The sequence below is a fragment of the Hemicordylus capensis genome, chromosome 3, assembly GCF_027244095.1.
Source record: "Hemicordylus capensis ecotype Gifberg chromosome 3, rHemCap1.1.pri, whole genome shotgun sequence".
NCBI lineage: Eukaryota > Metazoa > Chordata > Lepidosauria > Squamata > Cordylidae > Hemicordylus > Hemicordylus capensis.
Window position 1 is genome coordinate 270132439 of NC_069659.1, and position 20119 is coordinate 270152557.

General features: G+C 43.6%; 1 protein-coding gene across 3 annotated transcripts in view; it reads right to left on the reverse strand.

Annotated features, from left to right (window-relative positions):
- LOC128350748 (inactive pancreatic lipase-related protein 1-like) overlaps positions 1-13545 on the reverse strand; it is a 36521-nt gene extending 22976 nt beyond the window's left edge. Inside the window, exons 1-7 of one of the 3 annotated variants that reach the window (XM_053309386.1) lie at positions 13488-13545; positions 11108-11262; positions 10671-10796; positions 8844-8978; positions 6614-6722; positions 4503-4622; positions 2508-2627 (exon numbers count right to left, since the gene is read on the reverse strand). In XM_053309386.1, the coding sequence (XP_053165361.1) occupies positions 2508-2627; positions 4503-4622; positions 6614-6722; positions 8844-8978; positions 10671-10796; positions 11108-11262; positions 13488-13536 (814 nt within the window). In that variant the 5' untranslated portion in view covers positions 13537-13545. Of the gene's footprint in view, positions 1-2507; positions 2628-4502; positions 4623-6613; positions 6723-8843; positions 8979-10670; positions 10797-11107; positions 11263-11917; positions 12135-12160; positions 12316-13487 lie in introns of those variants that run through there. The other 2 variants (XM_053309387.1, XM_053309385.1) reach the window with 2 other exon arrangements.
- Positions 13546-20119: the final 6574 nt, after the last annotated feature.

The window sequence follows — 20119 nt, forward strand, 5'->3', positions numbered from 1 at the left end:
GAAGCTACTCCAGCATCAAGATCATAGAGGGTGGAGCCATTCACACAACCTACCGGGCAGGCAGGCAGGGACAGGTCTTTGCAAAACTTGCCTTTCCCCCAGATGAGCAGCCTGGGCTTGGTGGGAGTGCACTCCATACTCTCACACAATCCCCACTGCTCTGTGCAGCGCAGAGCAGGGCAGATGGCACAGATGCTGGGACTTGTTATCCCAGTCTCCAGGTATCTCACAGTGTACTGTGCACTGAGTGTGGCGCACTGAGGGATTCCCCCAGGGGACAGGCACTCTAGGTGCCCATCTCTGTTTTAACGTGAGCTACAAGTAGCCTGTGCTGACACACGATCCCAGGAACCAGGTTAAGGGTGCATTTGTGTCCCTAATCTCAGCTAAGAGTTGGGCTTCAGCGTTGGTTTTGGTGCCAGGGCACCACCGGGATCCATGTGGATCCGTGTGGTTTTCACAGGCAGCCAAGCCCAGGCTTCAATGGCAGCTGGTCAGTAAGGACTGGAAGGGCACTCCCCCAACCCCAACCCCCAAACAAACAAGCTAATAAAGCATCAGACTTACCAGCAGCCAGGGAAACCTTAAGATAAGGGAGCTTCTTTCAGGCCCTCCTCCCCTGCCTGTAACTTCTTGTTTTGGTCTTACTGGCTGGAACAGCTGCTACTCAAGCTGCTCCAGCCAATCTGATTCCTAGGGGGCTGCTCCTGGCACTGCCACCAGGAAGAACTAAATTAATGGGTTAAAAATGCATTTCCTGGTTGCTTCAGGGAGTATATATTTTTTAACTCCCCCCCCCTTCTTCCTGAGGGCAGTACCATGGAGGAGCCCCCTAGGAGTCAGATTGGCTGGAACAGTTTGAGTAGCAGCTGTTCCAGCCACTAAAAAAAAGGGGGGGGAGGTTACAGGTGGTGGGGAAGGGCTGGAAGAAGCTCCCTGCTCTCGAGGATTCGCTAGCTGCTAAGCCTGATCTTTTACTAGCTTGTTTGTTTGGTGGGAGGGGGGATACAATCCCTGCTGTCTCCCTTCTGTCCCTCTTTCAGCCTCTTGCCCCTCCTTTCTGCTTTCTAACTTTCTCCTTGCTTTTTGCCCTGTTTTTTTCTTCTTTTTCTTTCTGCCTCTCCCCCCACCCGAAAAACAAAACACTTTTCTGTTTTCTACTTTTGCCCCTGCTTTTCTGTTTTTCCTCCTCTTTCTGTTTTCCTCAGTGCTGGCAGGCTTGGGTAAATATCCAAGCTCGCTGATGTAGAGGAAAGGGTGGATAGGCTTCTGCCTCAGTGACTAGGTTCTCCCCTTCCGCCGCCCCCCCCCCCCCGCCCACCCACTCCAATGCCCACCAGCCACTACTGCCAGGCTTGGCTGCCTAAGCCTGCACTTGGCTGCTCATGAGAAGAGCCTGTGCTTTGCAGGGTAGCCACTATTGTTTCCATTAGTGAAAACAATATTCTATTGTTTTCAATAGAATATTATTGTTATAATATTCTCTATTGTTTGCAGGCAGCTGCTAGAAAAGGTAAATGTATCCACACAATCAGAAAAGCAAGTCAGGAACACTCTCCTCTCCTCTCACCTTGCTTAAGAGCAGGGTACAAAAGCTGGGCTACCCTGCTGTGAGCAACCTGGGTTGAAGGGATTTTCATGAGTTCACACAACGGTGCAAACCAGAGTAGAAGGCCTAATACCCTGATGCTGATGGTTGTGTGAACAGACTTAATAGCAATAGCAATAGCACTTACATTTATATACCGCTCTATAGCTGGAAGTTCTCTAAGCTGTTTACAATGATTTAGCATATTGCACCCCAGCATTCTGGGTACTCATTTTACCGACCTCGGAAGGATGGAAGGCTGAGTCAACCTTGAGCCCCTGGTCAGGATCGAACTTGTAACCTTCTGGTTACAGGGCGGCAGTTTTACCACTGCGCCACCAGGGGCTCTTTCTGTTTTCTGTCTTTCTAATGTCTCTCTATTCACTTTCTCCTTACTATGTATAATTATATAAACCTGTTTCATAAACCTTAGTTATCTTTTTTTTCTAAACAAACAAAAAAAAAAGCCTCAAATGTTTTAGCCTTTCCTTGTAAAGAAGGTTCTCTAACTCCCTGGCCATTCGGATTGTTCCTTTCTGCACCATTTTCTGCTCTGTGATGATCCTTTCTGAGGAAGGTATGACTGGAACTCTATGCAGCATTCCAGATGCAGCTACATCATAGATGTATTTAAGGCATTATAACACTGGCCATTTTATTTTCTACCAGGGCTCTCTCCATGGAGCCCCAGCAGATGGATTAGAAAAGAGGTCTTTGTATGTGTGGTTCCTTATCAGCCAGCCTCTAGTTAGACCAGGGCCTGGGACATGGAAGCAAGTCCTATTAGTTTCAATGGAACATTTTCAAAGAAGTGTTCGTAAGATTCTAGCCATAATCATGTGCATCTTTTGTATAGCTGTGGGCACCGCTGTATCCCTGTGCCTGTAGAAGCTTTCCATCATGTTCTCTTGATACATACCTTCCCAGATTCCATCAATGTCCACTATTTGTGATAAGGCATTCTTCTTACATCCTGGCATGAATTCTCCTCCATTTGGATAAAAATCAAGGTGCCCCACAGCTTGCCTTATTCCAAAGCCTAGAAAGGTTATAACATATAAGCACGTGTGTATGTTACATGTGACATATATTTTCACACACAGGTAACTGAGGAACGTTTTCTTTGTGTGGTTGGTAAACGTCTGTTGCATTCTAAAGCTAATCTACACTATTTATTAAAAATGAAGATGCCATATCCTGAGTCAGACCATTGGTCCTTTTAGCTTGGTAGTGAGACTGTGCACACACATGTGCAAAACTGGGCCAATGGAGCCCGGCCCTGTTTTGCACGCACATGTGAACTGTCAGTATCAGGCCCAGTCCTGGCAGCACCATGGCGGCAAACTCGCCTGTGAAGACTCCCTCTAAAACAGGGTTAGGAGAGCGAGCGCTGTCCAAACCTCATTTTTAAAACTGTCTGTCAGTCGTGGCTGCTTGTAGCCACAGCTACCAGGCTGTAGGGAGCCCAGGAAGAGGAGGAGGGATCCCCATAATGCACCACACACTTGTGCCATGCATTGTGGTATTTCTCAGGGGGGATGCAATGTGTCCCAGCAACTTGACCCCCAGAGCCCCAGTACTCGTCTGGGCATGCGATCCGCCTGCCCAGGGCATCCTGGAGGATCGTCTGAGGGGAAGTAAGCTTTTTTTCTGGGCTTTCTTCCTGCAGACAGGGTAGCCTTTACTCACTAGCTGTGAGGAAGGGTTCATTGTCTTAACTGACTGGCAGCAGCTCTCCAAATTCAGAAAGGGAGTATTTCCCAGCCCTACTTGGAAATACCAGGAATTGCACCTGGGACCTCCTATATGCAAAACAAGGGCTCTTCTACTGACCTACAGACCCTGCCCTGCTTTTTTCTCTTCTGGGAGAAATCATATAACCAAAACCACATAACCCCTCCCCTGATTTAATTGAGAAATGAGCACAGAGAAAATGTCTCTTCAGATGTAAACGTCTCAGCTTTTGCAATGGCAACACGACTACCTGACTGAGAACACATAAAAGATGGAAGGCCTGATCTAGAAGTCTCTAGGACAAGAATCTGCTAGAAGCTTCTAGGGAAAGTACATGGAGTCAAAATAAGAGTTAACTAGCAGGGAGAAACCCTTTGTGAGAGAAAGAGACATATTTAGAGAGCCTGGGGCACCCAGAAGCAGTTGGAGAAGAGAGGTACAAGTCTAGACATCCCAAACCATGGGCATGACCTAAAAAAGAAAATGGCTTGTAACTCAAGCAAAAGGGTTTGTTTTTTTAAAAAATGCTAGTGAACCAGTTAGGGAAAGAGGATGTGTTTAACTATGTGTAATTTCAGTCTTTCCTTGGGAAAAGAGAAAATAGATAAACTGGTAAAATATAAATCTTTTTCTCAGTAATCTTTTTGGTTGCTGATATAATAATTTAGTCAGTAAAAAAAAATGCTTAAGAAAAATCCAATGGGTTTAGTTCTGGGTGACTGCAACTTGAATGTGCCGCCCATTGATGCTACATTACACAAAGCAGTGAGAGAGAAGAAAAACCTTCAATTTTCTTTTCTCTCTCTCCCCACAATTATTTTTAGCCCAAGAATAGAATTGGGAGAGAAATACCAGCAGGGTAATCCAGGGCACTGAAAACTTCATATTCTCATAAGTCAGTCTCAGAAAAAGTAGTTAATGTGCAGAAGCATTTAACTGAAAACATTTCATTCTTCCTTTGTTGGTGACAACAGAAGTACAAATCTTTTATCAGGAGTGAGGGTATGGGAGGTCAAAATGGAATATTCTCCTCATTGTAATTGAACATCTTAAACTTTTGGTCCGCCTGCAGTTAATCTCATCAGTAATACTGCATGCATTTTACTATCACATTATATAGTAAACTGCATGCATTTTACTATCACATTACTGAATATTTTATGTATTGTTGCCAACTTACCCAGGTATGGAATGGTTGGAGCTGAATCGGTATGAATAACATCAACAAAATTAGCATCACTTTTATCCAATCTGACCAGAATTGGTGTGCCTTGGAAATACGGTTGAGCTGGATCCAGTCCTGTAAACCCACACATTTTTAAATGTAACAGCTTTCAGAGAGGTAGCTATATTAGTTTGTTGCAGAAAAACCAACAAAGACCATTGGCACAACTTAAAGTTTAACAGTTTTATTGTGCCATACACTTTTGTGACCTAGCAACCACTTCAAAAAATTGCAATCACTGAGGCCAGAAGGCCATGAAATGTTTGTGTTGTTTTTTTTAAATGCAGTTTTAAAAGATGAGGAGCCCTTTCTCATGATTACGTGAGAGGGCTTGGGGTGGGCAGTGGGGAAGGCAGCAGAAGCTTGCCTTCCTTGCAGATGATCCCAGTGTGGGTCTGGACGCATGGACCATGCACCCAGATGGTGCACACTGTGGATGTGCGGGCGTCAGGACACATTGTCCCAGCCCCCAGAAATCCCACACCATGAGTGTGCGGTGCATTGTGGGGATCTCCCCAGCAACAAGTTAGGTGCCCTAGCCCAGTCCTGCCTGCTCATGAGAACAGCCTCATTGATTTGCAGACTAACCATACTGAACCACCATTAACAGAAGTATTGTATTTGTGGTAAAGGGGGCAGTCGTGTCTGGCTGGAGTAATCTGTATTCCTTCTTTCCCGGGGAAAGTCCCAATGAGCCTGAAAGGTTTGCTATCTGTCACTCTGGGGAAGTACTGATAACCTGCTCCTAACTTCATAGCACAAGTGTTTTTATGAAGTTTCACTGTGCATACTTCAGGAGAAGCAACTGCCATTTCAACTGCCCCTATAGGGGTTCTCTGCTCTCATTGCAAGGGGAAGCTCCCAGAAACCCAGCATTCCAATGCCACAGATGGTACAACCAAGCTTAGAAGTCTGGAAAACAAAGTGCCATGCTGTAGGATGAAATCCTCAGATACCTTGCTATGAAATCTGCCTCTCAAGGCTATCTATTTTTCATTCACTTTTAATTTCAAGGAATAAGCAACTTTATGGCACCACTAGCAAGTGATGTAACTGTATGTGCTAGTAGTTAATGACACCAGAAGATGGTCATTGGTTTTAATAGGATTAATCAGGAGCAAATATGTGAGGATTCTAAATAGCTTGATTTTATTATGACTAGGACCTAATACTGGAATGAATATTCATGTTTGCCAGAGACATTTACATGATTTAACTTTCCTTCATTCTCCAGTGCTGGATTTTCTTTCTGTTACATGCATAAATCTGAAATGGATTTGCTACAGCTCAAAAATCTGGAAAACTGTGTGAGTTGCAAGACACCTTTTCAAAGTGGTTATTCGCTTATATTTAGCAGGGGGAGAACAACTGGCCCTATCCAACCCCAGCACAGCATCCCTCCAGTGGCTGTTGCTGGTGTCTACCTTAAGTTTATTTGTAGATTGTGAGCCCTTCGGGGTCAGGGGACCATCTTATTTTTGTATTATTTATTTTTCTATGTAAACCACTTTGAGAACTTTAGTTGAAGAGTGGTATATAAATATTTGCAGTCGTCTTTGTCATAGTATTTCACAACACTTTTGTTATCAGTGGCATCTGGGCAGTTGGTGTTGGTGTTAAATTGAATATTTCAGGCAATTGATTCAAGAGATGCCAGGACCAATCTCTAATAGAAAACCACTGAGTTAGTAACCTTTGAAACTGGTAATGGGACATAAGGAATTGCTTGTGTGGTTAATCAAGAGTCCAAATGAATAACTCATAAAACGTAAAACTTTGATTTTACATTTATCAGGCTGCTTACAATTAATCTGCCCCTGGGGCTGGCCCATTCTTGGAGATGCAAGATTGCAATACACGCTGGGTTTTCAAATGGCTTTCCGCAAAATACAATTGTGTATGCAGCAAATACCAATGCCTATATCCATTCACATCTGTCTATTCTTTACACTCTTATTTCAGTACAATCAGTCACTCTAGAGACACCAGTGCGACATGCCAGATAAAGATTCAAGTTCAGCCATTCTTAGTTTGATACTGATTTGGGCTGCATTTCATTAGCCTACCAGTTATTCTTCTAACTCCTGGTACTCTTCTCCCCATCTCGCCAGCTGCATGTGCTCCAAGGCTGTGGCCAATGAAATGTACCATTGAAGGCGAGTATCCATACTTTGTCTATTAGTAATTATAAAGAAAACAGAACATATATATTGGCAGATTGCCCTGAGATACTGAACAAACGCAACTCAGATCCTTGGTTAAATCTGAGAATCCCCTCTGTGCTTTTCTGTCTGAATGCACCTCTCAGAATCACCCAAGGTTCGATTTGGCCAAACAAACTGAGCTTTGAAACCAAGGTGTGTAGTTGGCTTTTGTGTTTTAAGCATGGCTGTATTTGCCATTGTGTTGTGTCCGAATAGAGCCCCAGGCTTTTTTCTTGGCTTGTTGCAAGAGAGGGGCCTTCTTGCAGTCAGTGAGACTGCAGAGAGGTGGGGGAGTTGGCTGTGCAGGCTTCCTTCTTTCCTGAAGGACAGCAGGCACAGCCAATAGCAGCCAGAGTGAGAGAGGAGCTTCTTCCCTCAACTCCAGTTTCAGAGGGGTGAAACTGCGTGTGAGTGTTCAAAAATATCGCTGGCTCAGGAAAACTGAAGGTGGAGGCCACAAACCTTGAAATAACTGAAGGTGACAAATAGGTTTAGGGAGGGAAATCGCAGATCCATTTTCTCCTTTAACTGTAGTTCCCCAGTTTGGGGCATCTGGTTAGCGAAACCGGAGGTGAAAGGTCCTCCAGTTTCATATTTCGTCTGAACGAAATATGGTAAATTCCATGGGCTGAGTGATTCCAACCCAAGTTTGGCATGAGGGAAGCAATTATGTGGCATTTGCTCAAATGTCCACTCAGTCCATGTTTACAAGCCATGGCCAACTCACACTCATATTATTAATTATTATTATCATAATCATTATTATTATTTAGTACATTTATGTACTGCCCCATACAAAAAGGTCCCTGGGTGGTTCATAACATAAAACCATCAAAATATTAACATAATTAAAACAATTTAAAATACAATAAAATCTCTAAAACCGAAGTTTTAGAACTATGGACTATAAGCCTGAATAAACAGGTATGTTTTTAGGTCCTTCTTAAAAACATTCAGAGAAGGGGAAACACTAATTGCGTTAGGAAGCACATTCCAGAGTCCTGGGGCAACTCTAGAAAAGGTCCAGTTTCAAGTCGCCACCAACCAAGTCGCTGGCAACCACAACCAGACCTACCCAGGTGATCTTAACAGGTGGTGAGGCTGATGATGAAAAAGGCACTTTCTTAAATACCTTGGACTCAAGCTGTTTAGGGCTTTATAGGTAATAACCACTTGGCAGCTTTGCAGTGGTGCAGTAAAATCTAAGCTTCACGTGTGATTCACCACATGCTGGATTCAGTTCAGATCCACTGGGTGCACATACTTGCCGTACATTTGGCAGTGACTTTTGACGCTCAACCCGAGGGTATTCTAGGCTGTTGTCACAGGGGCAAAAATGGACTCTGATTCCATATATTTGTGTTTCATCTTGTTTTTATATGCTAGTTACAGTTGATACAAAGCCAGTGCATTTTATTAACAGAAATTCAATTAATAACGTCTTGAGAGCCGGGGGTGGAGGTGGACAATTCCTAGTAGATGGGATAATTGTTGGATTTAGGCATCAAAGACCTGGATTTGGATGAAAGGCACAGGCTTTTTTTGGCAGCCTTTGGCAAGTCATAATTCTTTAGAGTAAGAGAATCATAAAGCACTTTGTGTACTGATATAGAAAGCGATAAGTAACAAGAATAACATTGCAATGAAAGAAAGCTTTCAAGGGACAATTTTAATAAATTACCCTAGTGATAATATTTCTTTCTTCTATTTACAGTTCATAAAGTATCTGTATATTTATGTTAAGGTGGTACTATTTGGAATGTTACAGTGTTATCTTTTTATCAAATTCCTAGTTAATGCACGTCTTGCCAATTATTGGGAATCTACCCCACTATCTGCAGTGTAGATTTTACAGCTGTGGGTTTGTATCCAAAGAACTATGAACAGAAAAAGAGATTCTCCCACACTGAAAACCGAAGTTTGAAAATAAGAATCACTTAGTCACACTGAAAATTGTTTCTCTTATCAAATGGTGCTGCTTAGAAAATTATTAGATTTTATATTTGTCCAGACTTTAATCTATATTGGCCAGAAAGCCTTCAAGTAGCTCTAAGATCTGAAACTGTGAGGTAATGAACAGAAGTTCCCTTACCTTAAGGACATCTGTAAAATAAGCCACTTCGGCTCCCACCACACGGATATTGTTTGATGCTTGGGTGTATGAACATCTGGAACCACTACTCCAGTCTATGCAGATACAGTTCACATCTTCCACTTCAAACATCCTCTGATGCAAAGAACATAAAAACCTATATCAGGGAAATGTTCCTAGGAACATAGGAAGCTGCCATATACTGAGTAAGACCATTGGTCTATCTAGCTCAGTATTGTCTTCACAGACCGGCAGCGGCTTCTCCAAGGTTGCAAGCAGGAGTCTCTCTCAGCCCTATCTTGGAGTTGCCAGGGATGGAACTTGGAATCTAGATGCTCTTCCCAGAGAGGCTCCATCCCCTGAGAGGAATATCTTACAGTGCTCACACATGTAATCTCCCATTCATATGCAGCCAGGGTGGACCCTGCTTAGCTAAGGGGACAGGTCATGCTTGCTACCACAAGACCAGCTCTCTTCCTACTACCACATAGCTTGCTTTACATGCCACAGCTACATCTTATCTACATGCCACATCTATCTTATCATTCACAGAAGCCTACTGCTGCAGCCATCTTGGCTGATAGCTGTCAGGGGCCATGTTTCATGGCCTACGTGTTTGTATTATCCTGTTCTGTGCTCTGCAAAATAACCTAGGTCCTTCGCTTTCTGTGTTTCATGGCAACATCAGGGAAATGTTGAACAGGTGCTGTGCACACCATGCAGCCTTCCTTGTGGAATGTTATGGCAACCCCAAGCAAGTGTGGTACTATCTGACTATTATAAATAGCTTATGAATGAATGAATGAATAAATGAATGAATGAATGAATGAATGAATAACTTAGAGACTATTGCTATTCACAGTTTTGGTTTAGCACTGAAGTACCAAAGGGAGATTTAGAAGAACTCAAGCAAAACAGGAGGTTACCTTATTGGCCCCTAAGAACATAAGAACAGCCCTGCTGGATCAGGCCCAAGGCCCCTCTCTAGCACACTGCATCAAAAAACATTTCTTAGCATACAGCCACCTGTGTTGGACTGACTGGGAAGGAATGAGCCATGGATACATAATAGCTTAACCAATATCAAGGACAAACTGTTTTGCAAGAAGATTAATTGAGAGCGTGCAGCACACATGCCCCCATCATGTGCCAGCATCTTCTCAGAAGAAAACGATATTTTTAGAATCAGAGTGCGAAGCATTTGCATGTGGCAAATCTGGCTTCATTGTACGGTATTAGACCTCATGACCTTAAAAGTCCTATTAAATATTAAAGAATAATATTTATATTATTCTTGGCAAACCTAAATCTGAATGTCATAATTAAAGGCCAATTCTTTTTGTTACCATATCTCATATGTGTCAAACTGATTATAGATAAAGAGAAGGGATAGGGCGAACATGGCCCCAACAGGGTGGGGACACAATGAGAACGCACCTGCCCCAGCATCACTGAAGCATGTCCTAATCTAATGCATGGTTGGGATGTCCTTCAGTCCTTCAAGGACATTGTTGGGATGTCCTTCAGCATGTGGGGGCTGTTCGTCCGAATGGCCCCTAAATATGCACTGCAACACCTTGTTGAAACAGGGGTTTGGAGCATGTGTTTAGGGGCCGTTCAGATGGACAGTCCTCACATGCAATTGAAGGACATCTCAATGGCGTGTCAAGATGTCCTTCAGTGATGCTGGAGCAGGTGTACGCTTGTCGCATCCCCACCCCTCTTTATATGTCAGGGCTGTGTTTGTTTGAACTGCCCCATAATGTTGAGGATTACCTGTCTAGACATGAATTGATTTCAGTGCAATAATATTACATTGGATTGTACCTTGCACATGTCTGACAGCCAGGTTTCTTCGCCTTGGTCTACAAATCCATGGGTAATAAAACGCGTTATCTTGCTTGCATTAAAGTTTGAATGATCAATAGTTTCTGGATTGATCGCAGTTATTTCCTGTGGAAGATATAAACATATATAAGCATTTCAGATTTTCTCCCACCCTCTAAAAAAATATTCAGAACAGCATTTTGACTAACAAATATTGAGTTTAATTCATGAATGCCTTGGTGTGCTGTTCCAATTCCAAACCCAAACAAAGAGATTTTAAGTTTTGGGCATGGGATACCAGTTGATGGTTTTACCAGCAAAGTTATATTTGTGCATGTTTGCATACAAATTGGTCATTATCAGAACATCCTTATATTTTCCTCTTCTGTTCAATATTTGGCAACACACTGCAATATTTATCCAGAAATGGGTTTTACCTGGAAATTATTTGGGTTTTGCTTTGTATAGAGAAGGAAACGAGTGTTTATCCTCTCTGGTGTCCAAGGTAACTTTGCAATTGGTCTTTCTTCAGTACCAGACCATGGTATGTCATCTGAAAAGCAGCCCAGCCTGTCATAGCAGACTTCTTTCCCTGTTATATGTGAACGAAATAATCAGAATATGAATAGCCAAGATAATAAACAAGTTTACATTCTGTCCTCTTAGAGCACCTTTCCTCTGACAATCTGTGATTATGGTCATCACTATCAACATAAATGCCATTCTCTCAATTTCTGCATTTTCTTTGCTCATGGACACTCATCTCAAAAAAAGGTTGTGGCTAGACCACATGACTTCTGTAGAAACCCATAACTAGACCACTATAGGGGACACAGGGTAGGTTTCTAAATCCTCTCCCTGGCATCTCCAAGATAGGGCTGACAGAGACTCCTGCCTGCAACCTTGGAGAAGCCGCTGCCAGTCTGTGTAGACAATACTGAGCTAGATAGACCAATGGTCTGACTCAGCATATAGCAGCTTCCCATGTTCCTATGACAGAGAGACGTCATTGCCCTTTGTGCCTGAGAAATCAGTTTACATTCAAAACATGGCTATTAAATGCCTTCTGCTTTACTTTCAACAGATTCTCCCTGGTCACAAATATGAATAATATGTGGAGAAAACAATCTGTGAACTTACAACCTCCAAGTAGGAAAGAGGTAGCTCATTTCAGCCTGCAAGGAATGGCATTTCAGTAACATTTGGCCAGGTTACTATGCAGGAACTTGGAGCAATCTGAATCATACCTCTCCTTACAAAAAAATAAGGTCCTCCAGGCTTGCTATTTATGTTTTGCTTTGTTTTGTTTTGCTCCATATATGTCGTAAGTGGTATATGGAGGACATATAAAGCTGTCTTGTATTGAATCAGAACATCAGTCCATTCAGCCCAGTGATACAACAGCTCTATAATCTCTTGGACTGCAGCCTCTCAGCTTCCAGAGATAATTTAACTGGCAATCTCAGTCAGAGGCACTCTTAGCCACAGACCTTGGGGATCTGGTCTGTTGCCTCCTGCCTCCATGGGGGGGCCTCAAAATGTTCTGGGGGGCCTCCCCAGAGCCCCGCTGCTGCCCTGCACCCACCCCACCATTGCCCCACACCCGCCACGCTGCTGCCCTGCCACACCGATATTTGCCATTTGTGTGGCCAGGGGGTGAGTGAGCCGAGCAGGCCTCCCCCATGGTGGTAGTGGTAGTGGGCGCAGTGGCTGGTGGGCATGGGCCTGTCCGTCCAGGCATGCCTGCAGAAGCAGGAGCCAGGAGACTGAGCTGGGCTCCAGTGAGGCCGTGACCTTTTCTTGCCAGGCCCACCAGCCACTGCACCCACTGCTGCCACCATGGGAGGCCTACTCGGTTCACCTCCCACCCCTGGCTGCACAAATGGCAAATATTGGCACAGGGCAGTGGGGCAGCAGCAGGGCTCTGGGGAGGCCCCCTCAGAACATTTGGACACCCCCCCCCCGAAACAGGAGCAGCAGTGGGGGTGGCAGCAGATATTTAAAACAATTTTTAGGGGGGTCTTGCAGTGGGGACTCACGGGGGAGGGGGGCCCTCCAAAGTCCTTCAGGTCTGGGCTGATTTTGGACCTAGGTGTGCCACTGATCTCAGTGACTGAATTTAGGGTCCTTCTACACACAGGCCACACGCTCTGTCATGAGCAACCAGCCTTCCCCTGCATCATGGTAGTTGTTGCAAAATGCAACATTTGAGTTTCTCTAAATATATATATCATTATGGAATCTTAGCATTCCTCTTCATTAAAAAGAAAAAGAAAAAAGGAACTCCAGAACTCACAGAGCCGGTGCCCACACACACTCTGTATACCCACCTCACTGTGTTTGGAAACGTGTGTTGGAGGATAATCTGGAGTGGAAAAGTGATGTGTGGGGAAAGGATTAAGTGTCTGCTTCCTCTGTTCCAAACTTCTCCACCCCAAGCACTGTTTCCCCTAACAGGGATTCCCAGATATTGTTCACTACAACTACTAGCATCCCCAGCTGCAATGGCCTTTGGCTGGGGATTATGGGAGTTGTAGTCAACAGCATCTGGGAATCCCTGTTAGAGGGAACACTGACCCCAAGGCTGCTTTTTCTTCTTTAAAAAAGATAGTTATGGATCTGTTAAACACAGAATTAAATGTGGGTAATTAATCTCAGAGCAAATTGGCATCTGACAGAGTCCTAAATTCTTTCTTCTGGTGAGAAATTCCTTTTTTCTGTCACATAATCTCACATACCAACATTAATTCTGCTGGATGCCATGATAAAGGTCTGCTGGATGCCATGATAAAAACAATGGTCAATTTTACATCTTACCTCTTGCTGCTTCAATCAGTAGAAGTACAAAGCCCCAAAAGGCAAGCATCTAAAATGGGAGAGAGAGAGAGAGTGAGAGAGAGAGAGGATTTCCTGAATCTTGTCCTTTTGTATTAATGTTGAATTTACTTCATGCCATTACAATAGCCATATAAATACAATGAAAATGCATCTGCTTTAAAACTGACTTGGTGAGATAAGACATGACTTACAGCACACCCCATCCTGATGTACATGGCTTAGCAAACGAGGCCTGGCCTTTTTATAAACTGATGTATCCTTGAGGCTTATTCTTGAAAATAAAAAACGTAGATAAAGATAGAAACTGACGTGTGCATTCCAGATTACGGTTATCATAAATACACAAAGGAGAGCTGGCATATTGATATATAAAATGGAGATGGAAAGAGTGAGTATTATTAAATTATATGTAGGATCAAAGAACCTGTTTTGCCAGAGAAAATGAGAATGCCTAACTTGGAAGTCAATATTCAGTGTCTGATCATTTTAAAGCCAATTAAGAATGTGACTGGCAATCAATAGGACATATGTGGAAAGCACTATTGGATGGTGCAGCAGGGAAATGACTTGCCTAGCGAGCAAGAGGTTGTTGGTTCGAATCCCTGCTGGTATGTTTCCCAGAATATGGTAAACACCTATATCGGGCAGCAGCGATATAGGAAGATGCTGAAAGGCATAATCTCACACTGCGTGGGAGGAGGCAAAGGTAAACCCCTCCTGTATTCTACCAAAGAAAACCACAGGGCTCTGTGATTGCCAGGAGTCAACACCGACTTGAGGGAACAACTTTACTTTTACTATTGGAATAGATGGGGGTGGAAGAAAGAGAGGGGAAAGAGAAATAAACTTTTGATGCATGGATTGCATGCTTTGTGGCAAATACCTTTTGGGGAACTTTAAGCTTTATTATGACCATTTATTATATTCTAGAAATGTTTTTCTGGAACTAGATTCTTGTTTGTTTCTGCCTGCTTTCACCATGGAACCTTTGAGGTTGATGCAGCCTATGCCTGCAGGCTACAATAACTCTCACAGTTCTCTATCAAGGGAAGCGCATTCATGAGAATGTGTCTAACAAATGTGTAATTGTTTCAGATATGAAATAAATAGGGTTTACTTAGATTCCATTCTTCTAGAATTAAAGTGGAAGAATGCTTTAAAAAGTAACTAATGAGAACAGAATCCTGAACCAGAATTCTGATGCTATTTTTTGATTCAATGCAAAAGAAGTAATTTCCTATTCAGAGGTGCTATACAAGGGGCACAAGGGGTCATATTGGCTGACATGAGGAAAATTACTCAAAGTAGTCCCACTGAAACCTAATGTCAGTTGGACTACTCTGAGTAATTTTCTTCATCGTGTCAGCCCTTCTCCTTAAATGTTGGACTCTCCTTGGAATAAGGTGGTGCATAGATTTAATACTTTTCTCCTCCTCCAGGACTTCTCTCTCAGGTTTAAAAAGTCTCTCTGCAACCATAAGCTGTATTCTTGGAAGTACATGCCACCAAAAGGCTTTGGTATCTCCCAATCACCAGTGGTGTGAAGGAATAAAGGGACAGCACCTGTACATACAAAGATGGAGCTGCCAAGTTCTATAACACAGTTTGCGTTAAAACCACCATCTGTTAAACCCTGTTTATTCAGGGCCTTTTTCTATCTGTTGTTTAGCAAACACAAGGACCACCACAAAGTTTCTTGGTTCTGTACTTGCTAAAAAACCAATAGAATAAGTTCATAGGACAGTACTGTCCTATGAGCTTTAGTCTTACAAACTTATGGATGTATTACTTAGTTTTACTCACTCAAGAAGAAGCTATGGTTAGCCAACCAGCCCCTGAATAAGGGGCTTTTCATGCACAGCAACAAAGCTGTGCGGGGGGGGGGGTCCCCCCTTCTGTTGCAGAAAAGAAGTAATAGGCTATACTGTATTCCAGTCATAAACACTTATTCATATTGTCTGATATGAGGAAAATTTCTCAAAGTAGTCCCACTGAAACCTAATGTCACTTGGACTACTCTGAGTAATTTTCTTCATCATGTCAGCTATTCTCCTTAAATGTTGGACTATCCAATTCAGAATAATATTTCTGAATTATTTGGCTGCTTCCGCTGATCTTTGGCTGCCTTAAAAAGGCACACACTTCCCCTGCAGGACATTTGGGCACATTTTGCAAAGCCAGAGATCACAGGAGCCAAGTTACTCCAGCAGACACTAGTAGCACAAAAACCATGACCCCCTGATGCAGGAAGGGGAAAACTTGGCACAGCCCAGCTGTTCCAGCACAGGATGCATTTGGTCAAGGCCATCTAGACACTGGCATCCAAAGGTCAGATAGACTGAGGAAACAAAGGGCCCCACAGTGATGGGCAACCACCCTGCTGCTTTCTTTTCAGATATCTGCACATTGCTTATCTCTTAAGTTACTCCTCCTGATCATCTCTTCTATTCCTAACTCCTCTATTCCTCTGCACCCTACCTGCTTGCTAAAGCTCCCCTACTTCCCTCTTTGTTCAGTCTAGTGAGAGGCCATGGCAAGCAGACAGAGAGAGTGGACTGAGAAAAGATTGAGACTGAGGGGAGATTTTTTTTAACCACCCTACACCCCGTTCCTGATGAGACTTGCTCATTTCTTCCTGATGGATGCAAGGCCTACCAACCCTGAAGAGCAGGCCACCCATTCTGCCTGGACTGCACAGCTTTCCGATCCATTTCACCGCTAGTGAAATTGGACACCCAACTTGCCCCATTTGTGAAGATCTTCCTGATTTTCAGAGACCCTGCCCGCTCTGCTACTCCTATGCCACAGACTGAACCCCATGCCGGACTGCGCACCCCAATTGCAATAATCCCTAGTTCCTCAAACCTGACACCAGCAGGGATTACTGCTTGCCAATACAGAAGAAACCAAGAGGCGGGGAGAGACAGACAGAAATAGATTGTGTCTGACCAAGGACATGTTTTCTTCTGCATTGCACCTGGTTTGGGCACTCATTCTGTGCCACTGTATACATGTATAGAACTTACTTCTGGGTGTCTGGGCCAGGACCATGTGTGATATTGAACTCCCTCCCCAATCTGAACACTGAAGTCCTTTGCAAAATCTATCTGTCTGCACATATGTCCTTATGCTGTCTGTACTTATGGGTTTAGTCTACATGCTAGAGTTTCTGGATGTTGGGGTTATAGGAGTGCATGCTTGATTGAGTGTATATTTGAATTGTTTGTAGGGTGGTGCCACAAGATGTAATTGTATTCATGCGCTATATACCTTCTACAACTGGGATACTTATGACCTCCTCGGCCACTTGGATTGCAGGACTCCACTCTGTGTGGATCCCTGTGAGCTGGGACAGCCAAGGACAAAGGGCAGTTGGTAAATCTCTATTGCTGTGGGACCTGTGAGGTTGTAAATTCTGCCACATTTGAAGGCAAATGGTTGGCAAACTATTTGGCCATGAATAAAATGCTCTCTCAGACTACTCAAAATAAATGGGACAAGAGGGGGTGCTCCCTTCTGATCCACACTCTAGATCACAACAGCAATATTGAGGATATGTTTATCTTTAAACTATTACCCAACTGCACAAATGTGCAGCAGTGGAGGACTCTATGTTGGAGCTCCTGCTTAAACTGCTCCTGGTTTAAAAAGATGTAACAGCATCTGCTGGTGAATTTTGAAAAGCCCTATTGGGTCAGCTACCGACAGGAGCAGGGACAGCTATTGAGACTGTCCACTGCTATCTTGTGAACATGCAACCAGGGAAAAGTATTGTCTGTCTTAGTTTGCTTATTTTTCTTTAATAGGTCTATGCATATACCTTTTTGCCTAAGGCAAAAGGTATATGAGAGGGGGAATATGTTGGGGACACCCTGACCCCAACATTAAACCCAGAATTACCAACCCAGAATTGTGTAAGATTCAGGCCTGTGTCTGAATTCCATTTTATTAAGGAATCAATTGATGCCTGAATTCAGATGAACTTGACCAGTGCATGACACCCAGACTTCATGACTGCCTGGTAAATGATTTGTGAAGGCAGGGGCTATCTAGCATTGTTTATCAGTGTTTGTGAAACTCACAATGGGTCAGGCTTGATTACCTGTCCCACACTGCTAAAATTAACATGCTTTCAGGTAATCCCCTACCTCCGCTGGCAGGATGGTTCTGCCTTAGTCAAATGTATTGATTAACTAGCCTCAAACTATGCACCCCTTTGCTGTTACTTTAAACATTCTTTTGTTATAATCACACACTAGATAGATGTACACAAGAAGTAATTTAATTGCTTTCTCACACAAATAGATCTGATTCTTTCACTAACTCAGCTGACTTTTAACATTGTTGGGACCAAGAGAGGCAAATTTACTTTGGGGAATGACAATAGAACAATACAATAGAGCAATATCCTTCCAAACAGCAGCTAACAGGAGATGAACTCAGATCCTGTGTTCCCTGACTGACCAAATATCCTGAGCTAATTTTGATAACTAAAAGACAACTTCCAGAGGATAACAGGAATGGACATCAAAGGAAGAAGCAACTACAAGAATGGAGCGCACTGAACAGAGAGCCAGAAATCTTTGCCTACAAGCAATACTTGCTCATGAGCGATCCCAGCGTTTGCTGCCTAAGCCGCGGGGCTAAAAGCAGGAACTCTTTCCAGGGAGAAGGGACTGTCTGTTGACCGCTGCTGCACAGTGAGAAGTCAAGACTCCCCAGCCATGGCACTCCCAGCAATATTTGCCTAACCAGCAGAACTTGCTCATGTGCGCATCCCCAGTGCTTGCTGTCCATGTTGCATGGTTAGCAGAGGCTTGAAACCTGTAGACAAGAGGCTGCTCAGTTATTCTTGCTGCGAGGCAAAGAATCAAGGGCTACCTCTGTCTGTGAAATCCAGCGCCAGCTCCTTGCACCTGAAGCCTGCATCGCTCTCAAGCTCCAGCAAGGAACAAATCCTTTGAAGCCTTCTTCGTGAACCTGGTGAGATGCCCATCCAACGCACAGTCCAGCTTTATTAGGATTTATTAGACAGCTGCAATGATTGATTGCACACACATATGATAGCTAGGCACACTGCATTACACCTTGAATCAGAGACATGTTTAACTTAGATGACCTGTTTGAATTTTATCCTGATGAGCAACTTTCTATAATAAAGTCCATTGAATCATTTAGGAGTGTTTTTGATCTTCTTTCTACCTTTGCGCCCAGACTATACATGGTCACCGTATAAAAGAACTGGTCACTTTGTGACACTGGTGAAGCCAGCCTAATTTCATACAAATCAGGCTTGGTTCACAACATAAATGTACTATTTTCCCAGTATGTTTGTCATGGGGTAATTTCCAAATGTTTTTGTGTAATTCCCAGATTGAGGGAGAAAGTATGGTTTTTGCCTTCTTGTTAATTGTCCCATGAAACTGGGTCAAGAGACAAACTGAGGCAGGGTAGCAGGGATGTGCAAAATGTTTGGGGAAAAGGTTAAAAAATGTTTGGGGAAAAGGTTAAAAAATAGCAGGGATGTGCAAACCCTATGGGGGTTTGGGGAAAAGGTTAAAAAATTGTTTAAAACCTCCCGCTTGGACATCTATTTTGTGGGTTGGGTGGCAGGTAGCACACACCATGCCCTACAACACAACCCACATTGGTGCCCTAGAAGCTCCCCATGGCTGCCCATTATTCCCTATGACCAAAACACTCAAAATGTTTCGAAGTCAGTTCTTTTGAAACAACTGGTTTGACCGCTGTTTCAATGAAACATTTTGGCCATCTGTGTTTTGTTTCGAAGTCAAAACAGAATGCAATATCTGTTTCATGCACATCACTACAGGGTAGGATAGGGGTGACATTATGGCAGCTAATGAAGATATGGTGAAGCAAGTGGCTGGCAGAGGCAGCCATTGGCTACACCTGCTTCTGCAGATCTGACACCCCAAGTGTCCGCTGCACTGCAGATCAGTTCAGGACCAGGCCTGTTTTGATCTAAGCTATGTTAAAGATCAGTGCCACTCTAAGTAGCTTACTCATTCCCTCTCCCAGACATATTTTGAAGGTAGGCAAGAAAAATACTTGGCATAATTCTCCCTCTCCCTGTGGTCTTGCTTGAAATATGATGAAACTGTTTTACTGTGCGTCAGAGCCTTGATCTGATCTAGCCTTGGTCTAGCTAAATATTATCTGCACTGACTGGCAGTAACCGCCCAGGGTTTGGGGCAGGGGTCTTTTCCTGGCTTACCTAAACCCTCTGCCTACTGAGTCATGGCCCTTCCCCTGCTTCTTTCTCTTCCAGAACCAAGAAGGAATTATACAACCAGAGATGCTGCTGTCTTGTTTCCAGCTGTGGACCAAATAAAAACCTGCCAAGCTGGAGACAGATCTTCCAAGGACATATTTGTGTGCCTTGAGCTTTTAGCTTCAAGAATCATGGGCACTGCATTTTGGAATACTGAGCTCTTTCCTGCAAATATGACAGCATGAGTGAGGAGAAATAGCTTGGGATAACCACAGGCCTGTCTTAACTGTTGGAGATCCAGCTCCAGATGGCATCAGCCTTTTGCACCAGTAACCCTAATGACCACTAGGGGCATTGGGAGTAGAGATACAGTAGA